The following is a 6,923-nucleotide window of genomic DNA, read 5'->3' as shown; positions in this document are numbered from 1 at the left end:
GGTGGTCCTAAGAACATATCTTTTCTGACATCATGTACTTTTTTGTTTTTGTAGTACTGGGATTTGAAGTCAGAGCTTCAAATTTGTATGGGAGGCGAGCTACCACTTAAGCTACATATCCAGCCCTTTATGCCCTGGTTATTTTTTATTTTATTTTATTTTTTTGTTGGTCCTGGGGCCTGAACTCTGAGCCTGGGTGCTGTTCCTCAGCTCTTCAGCTCAAAGCTAGCACTCTACCACTTGAGCCATGGTGCCACTTCCGGCTTTTTCTGCTTATGTGGTGCTGAGGAATGGAACCCAGGGCCTCATGCATGCAAGGCAAACACTCTACCACTGAGCCACCTTCCCAGCTCCCCTGGTTATTTTTTTTTAGATAGGGCTTTGCTTTTTGCCCAGGTTGGTGTGGACCTCAATCTTCATATTTACACTTCCCCCAACAGCTGGGATAAACAGGTGTGTATTACTGTGCCAAGTTTTCTTGGTTGAGATAAGGTCTCACAAATCCTTTATCTGGAGTGGTCTCCTGGCCTCTATCTGAGAGTAGATAAGATTACCAGCACCTGGCCACAATCTCCTTGAGTTCACTCAGAGAAACCAAGTGGCCTCAGGGAAGTCCCCCTGTCTGACAGGACCCCAGAACATTTCCATGGTGCTTCAGTTTACCTATCTTAAACTTGGGATGTACAAACTCCATTCCAGCTCCGGCTGTCTTTTATCACACAAACCCCCCCAATAGAAGTGGAAACAGCTGGACAATTGCCAATCAAAATGTCAAGGACAACCCCTGGGAGAACTTCATTAACCTTGGCCTCCAGCCCTGCTCTCACTCTACAGAAAGCTGGTGTCATCCCACATCTGTGACTGCCTGCCTCTGACTCCAGCATGAGGGGGAGACCAGGAACAGGGCAGGGACCTGTTTCTCTTACCATGATCGCACCCCTGAACTTCTCTCAGCTTTGTAAATGACTGCAGACCCTCCATAAGGGATAAGTACGAGATGATTGAGAGAAGGGGATATTTTTTTCTGCTCAGGGGAAAGGTTTAGCTGGGTAAACCTAAACCCCAACTTCTGCCATTGTTTATAAAATGATTTAAAGCAAATGGTGTGTGGGGTATAGGGGATGTGTGGATGTGTGTGGGGGCGCGGGTGTGTGTTGGAGGTGGAGGGAGCCTTTTGAATACAACTACCTACATTTCTGACCTTTGGTCTTTTTCCTATGTAGAGTCAGCAATCCATTTGTTTCATAGGACTTTTGTCCCCTTCTCCTCCCTTCCCAAGCCCTGATTCTCCCAAGGCTGGAGTTCCAATCTCCCTGTGACGTTTGTAAACTGATCATCAGGTACCTCCACGAAAGGGCTTCAAGCTAAGCTCCAAGGGGGATGTTCTGGGCAGGGAACTTTCCCTTGGGGCCGTTTAGAGGTTGCATAGAAATTCTGAGCATTTCAGCCACTAAAAGACAATCCTCTGGTAGTGGTTGACCCACGAGAGCTCTCAGCACCCCAGAGGGGGAGCAGGATGTCAGAGGGACCTTTTCAAGCTTTCCAATCCCTCCCTGGCACAGAGCCCTTCTTGCATCCTCCCCCTACTCGTCATCCTGTAGTGGCGCTTGCTGCAGCCCTCCCTGGTTGCTTTATTTATTTATTTTGCACCAACAGGGTTGCGGCAGACTCATTCTTGCCTGGTTTGAAAAGAGAGAGAGAGAGAAAAAGGAGAAATGCTTCCTGGCTCTTTTCTCTCCCTCAGTCTTGGCAGCATTGGCTGCAGCCACAGCAGCGCAGCGGCTGGCTGGCTGGCCGGCTGGCGGCTGGCTGGCGGGTGGCAGGGAGTGGGGAGTCAGACACACAGGAGGGTGCAGGGGTTCTGAGGTGCCGCACGAATGGGACAGGCCCCCAACTCTGGACAGATGCAGTGCCCAACTTGATGCTACCCTCCAGCTTCTCTGGTAAGTGCCCCGACCCTCTGTCCTGAAGCCACAACTGCCCTTTGCCATAACATTCTCACAGACAAGGCCAGATTATGTGCCTATCAAGGAAAGAGGATTTGCCCTCCTGCCCCGGACTATCCCAAGACTAGCCCCCCACCCCAGGAATTTGATGGGAAAAATAAAATACCCCAGGGTGGAAGGACTCCAAAGAGATCCCCTTTCCTTCTTCCCACTTTTCCTCTACCTCTGGGAAGCACCCCCCTCTGTGTGGATATTCCAGAGATCTTTCCCAGGAGCCCACCTCCTCAAGGTCCCTATGCCTCTATCAGGTACGCTTTAAAGAGGACATCCATGTTTGCATGTGTCTCCAGACCGACACACAGAGATAAGAAGAAAGTTCCCTGTCCCTGAGGTCCCTGATACCCTAGACCCCACCCCGTTGCAGGGAAGAAAGAAGGGCTTTTGATAAGGCTGTTTCTTCCTGCAAAGTGGCCAGATGCCAGTCGTGTAGCCACAGAGGATGGTAGGGATAGTTTGTGATAAAAATTAGCCACTTTAAAAATAAAAGAGGCCAGCCCTAGGTCCCCTAGTCCTTAACTCAGCAGGCTTTGGGGACTAAGAGGAAACTTACAGGAGCAGGAAGGAAGGAAGCTGGGTTCCACGCTTCATTGCACTTTTGCTGAATGCAGAACACACAAAGGGAGAAAAAAAAAAAAAAAGGATGAGCAGGAACTGCAGCGGCAATGATGAAGAGCTAGCAGTCAGGTGGACTTCCCAGAATGGTTACAGGGAGGCTGGGACATGGATCTCCTTGGAGAACTCTTAGCACGCCACCGAGATACCTGTTAGGTTAGGATAGGGGCAAGAAGAGCCGCAGCCTTTGCCCCTTACCATTTTTTCTCTTTCTTACCACTCCAGCTAAGCATGGTTTCCTGCATGCCTCATTCCAACCCCCTCCCACTCTGCATCAGCCTCTTTCTTTAGTTGCTCAAATACTACAGTCCTGTGAATTGGCTAAAGGAAGAGGATGAAGTCACGCCATCTCCTAAATTGCCTCTTCTGTGGTTCAGCATGGGAGAAAATGGGTCATGTAGCAGAAAGCTAACCCTCACAGGGCTAAGAAAGCCTCAAGTCCCAAAGCCTTGAGGTGATGAGATCTGTAGCCTGGGAGAAACTGAGGCATGCTGCCTCCAGGAGCACCAGTTGGCTCTTGCTCCTATTCTTTTGTCATCTCTTATCACCTCCTCCAGGGTTGCACTTAATGGTTGGAGCCAAGAGGCTCTTACCACTAGATAGCCCTCTTCCTCTATCACCTTGCCCAGCACTATCCTCTTGATATTGCCCAGGCCCTTGGTACCCAGAGACCACTTTAGATAGGATCTATCTGTACACTGCCTGTGCCCAGGTATGTGCTATGCAAACCTAGAGCTCCCTTCCTTCCCAAGCTACCTCTCCTCCCTTATCTATGCCTCACTTGATCCCAATCTGCCTCTTATATATTCTCAGACAGTTAGGGCCAAAGAGGTCAAGAGCTCTCTCTCAGAGCTACAAAACATCCTTAATACCCATATATCCCTACATAGGATACAGGGGTATAAAAGAAGCCTAAAACCAAGGACCAAGCAACAGAATTAAAAACTTGAGCACCCTTTGGATCTTTCACACACCACAACTCCATCTGTAGGGGAAAAGGGACTGCCTGGAGGCTCTTGTAGGATTCTCAGCGTCTCTATCAAGTGTCCCATGTACTCTATGCCATGGCCAATGTGGAGCTGTGCTGTCATCCAAACAGAAACTAGATCTGCTAGTCCAGGGTGCGGGCTCTGGGCCAGGCTGGAGAGGGGGCAGAGTCTGGGGGTAGTGAGCATGTTCCCCAGACTCCGGCAACTTAGTCAAAGAGAAGACCTCTCTCCAGTTAGACCAGAGAGTTCTGGCCAAGGGTGTGATCTCCCTGAGCCTTAGGGAAGACTGTGGGTTCAAATACTGGGCCAACGGGTGGGTCAAAGGGAATAGAAAAGAATTTGTAGAGAGCAGATATCAAGGAGAAGGGAGGGACCTGAGGTATGCCCAGATCTCACAGGTGCAGAAAAACCCATTACAGACTCAGTTACTTCTTTGTTGCTCTCCGTCCCATTCCCACAAAGCCTTCCCCATAGGAATCAAGATGACTAGGGTCCCATGAGCTAAACACATGGCCATTTATCCAGGGAGGGAGTGAAACAGAGAAAATTCCCCAAGAGGGAGCCCCAGGGAGGTGATGCACTTGAAGTCTTTGTTCTGGCAATGCTGAGACAGATCACTTTTTCTCCCCTCTAAGGAGAACCAGGGAAGTCCAGGGACCACCATCATCTAAAGCTTCTTTCCCATCTTTCCAGGACTCAGGGGATGGACGCAGCCCTAATTCCAAAGCAAGCCTGGTCCCCATGGCACCCCCTGCTTCTCCTGCTCCTCCTGCCTGGAGGGAACACCAGCAGCTGTCCTGCTGTGTGTGACTGCACCTCCCAGCCCCGGGCAGTGCTCTGTGCCCACAGGCGACTGGAGGCTGTCCCTGGGGGCCTACCACTGGACACTGAGCTCCTCGACCTAAGTGGAAACCGCCTGTGGGGACTTCAACGGGGCATGCTTTCTCGACTGGGCCTCCTCCGGGAACTCGACCTCAGCCACAACCAGCTCTCCACCCTTGAGCCAGGGGCCTTCCATGGTCTACACAGTCTATTAACTCTGAGGCTGCAAGGGAATCGGCTCCGAATTATGGGGCCCGGCATCTTCTCAGGCCTGTCTGCCCTCACACTGCTGGATCTCCGCCTTAATCAGATTGTCCTCTTCCTAGATGGAGCTTTTGGTGAGTTAGGCAGCCTCCAGCAGCTGGAGGTTGGGGACAACCACCTGGTGTTTGTGGCTCCAGGAGCCTTTGCAGGACTGACTGAGCTAAGCACCCTTACCCTGGAGCGCTGCAACCTAAGCACAGTACCTGGTCTAGCCCTTGCCAGGCTCCCAGCACTAGTGGCCCTTAGGCTTAGAGAACTGGATATTGAGAAACTGCCAGCTGGAGCCCTGCGGGGGCTGGGGCAACTAAAGGAGCTGGAGATCCACCACTGGCCATCTCTGGAGGCTCTGGACCCAGGAAGCCTGGTTGGGCTCAATCTAAGTAGCCTGGCCATCACCCGCTGCAATCTGAGCTCAGTGCCCTTCCAGGCACTGCACCACCTGAGCTTCCTCAGGGTCCTGGATCTATCCCAGAACCCTATTTCAGCCATCCCAGCCCGAAGGCTCAGTCCCCTGGTGCGGCTCCAGGAGCTCCGGTTATCGGGGGCCTGCCTCACCTCCATCGCTGCCCAGGCCTTCCATGGCTTGACTGCCTTCCACATGTTGGATGTGGCAGACAACGCCCTTCAGACCCTGGAGGAAACAGCCTTTCCTTCTCCAGACAAACTGGTCACCTTGAGGCTGTCTGGTAACCCTCTAACCTGTGACTGCCGTCTTCTCTGGCTGCTCAGGCTACGAAGACACCTGGACTTTGGCACGTCCCCCCCTGCCTGTGCTGGCCCCCAGCATGTCCAAGGGAAGAGCCTGAGGGAATTTTCAGACATCCTACCTCCAGGGCACTTCACCTGCAAGCCAGCCCTGATCCGCAAGTCGGGGCCACGGTGGGTCATTGCAGAGGAGGGGGGGCATGCTCTCTTTTCCTGCTCTGGAGATGGAGACCCAGCCCCCACAGTCTCCTGGATGAGGCCTCCAGGGGCTTGGCTGGGAAGAGGTGGGAGAGTGAGGGTCCTAGAGGATGGGACGCTGGAGATTCGCTCGGTGCAGCTACGGGACAGAGGAGCCTATGTCTGTGTAGTAAGCAATGTAGCTGGGAATGACTCCCTGAGAACCTGGCTGGAAGTAATCCAAATTGAACCACCAAATGGCACTCTCTCGGACCCCAACATCACCATGCCAGGAGCCCCAGGGCCATTTTTTCTAGACAGCAGAGGTGTGGCTATGGTGTTAGCAATGGGCTTCCTACCCTTCCTCACCTCGGTGACCCTCTGTTTTGGTCTGATTGCCCTCTGGAGCAAGGGCAAGGGGCGAGTCAAGCATCACATGACTTTCGATTTTGTGGCACCTCGGCCCTCTGGGGATAAGAACTCTGGGGGTAACAGGGTCACTGCCAAGCTATTCTGACATCTCCTTCCACACTGGAGACCCAGCCAAGTCCACTTTTGATACCAAAGGGGAAGACAGAACCAACCAAGGCCCCTGGGACCTCTACTTCATCCCCAGCAGCACAGATCTCCCACAGCAGCCGCCTGCATTATGAGCAGCTAGTGATGGCTTCTGATAGAGGGGCTGCTGCCCCATGCTTTCCCAGGCTGAAGAGAGCATTGTCATCTCTCCTCTGAGGGAATTGCAGATCTAGACTCTGTAATCAGCCCAATCCTCCCTCCCCCACCCACAAAGCAGAAAACAGAACCAAGGCTCTAGCCTATTATTCTAATCACTAGGCATTCTTCACACACTTCTACCTTTCTAATAACCAGTAACAGTGGCCAAACACAGCTAGATTATTTCAAGCTGGGAAGTGCCAATTGCTTTTTAAAGTCTCTGCTCCTCTGAGGCAGTTTCCCTTTTTTTTCTGCTTCCTATTCCTATACCAGCGCTCCTCCTAGGTGCAAAGAACTAGAGCCAAGGACCCTCAGGCTGAGAAGAGGATGCATGCAAAATGGAGGCTGGGGAAAGGACAAACTATACACTGGCATGATGTCTGCATGAGCTTCCAGCCTCCATTGTCTGATCATTAAATCTGCTGCCAAAGGCCACTACAGTTGCAGTCAAAATGAAACACGATTTCTGGAACTTTCTTTACGTCAGTCTATTTCTACTCCTTTCTGGCTGCTCATTGATCATGTACCCCAGTAGACCTTGCTTCCACCTAATCCAACCTGACATTCAGGATTAGGGAGGCCCATCATGCCTGGAGAGATCAGCACCCCCAGCCCCTCCTCTCATTCTCAA

General features: G+C 51.9%; 1 protein-coding gene across 1 annotated transcript; it reads left to right on the top strand.

Moving 5' to 3' along the window:
• Positions 1-1,864: 1,864 nt before the first annotated feature.
• On the top strand, positions 1,865-6,722 carry LOC138827435 (leucine-rich repeat and immunoglobulin-like domain containing-NOGO receptor-interacting protein 4). The gene is made up of 2 exons (XM_070022925.1): positions 1,865-1,943; positions 4,301-6,722. The coding sequence occupies exon 2, from the start codon at positions 4,311-4,313 to the stop codon at positions 6,090-6,092; it is 1,782 nt and encodes a 593-aa protein (XP_069879026.1). The 5' UTR covers positions 1,865-1,943; positions 4,301-4,310; the 3' UTR covers positions 6,093-6,722.
• Positions 6,723-6,923: the final 201 nt, after the last annotated feature.

Source organism: Dipodomys merriami, unplaced genomic scaffold, assembly GCF_024711535.1.
Source record: "Dipodomys merriami isolate MVZ:Mamm:240054 unplaced genomic scaffold, mDipMer1.0.p SCAF_156, whole genome shotgun sequence".
In the NCBI taxonomy this organism is placed as follows: domain Eukaryota; kingdom Metazoa; phylum Chordata; class Mammalia; order Rodentia; family Heteromyidae; genus Dipodomys; species Dipodomys merriami.
Note: the sequence above shows the minus strand (reverse complement) of the source record. Positions and strands in the feature narration are given on the sequence as shown.

Excerpts from the sequence above, each read along its gene's own strand:
- LOC138827435 (XM_070022925.1), top strand. The coding sequence starts at position 4,311 with ATGGACGCAGCCCTAATTCCAAAGCAAGCCTGGTCCCCATGGCACCCC.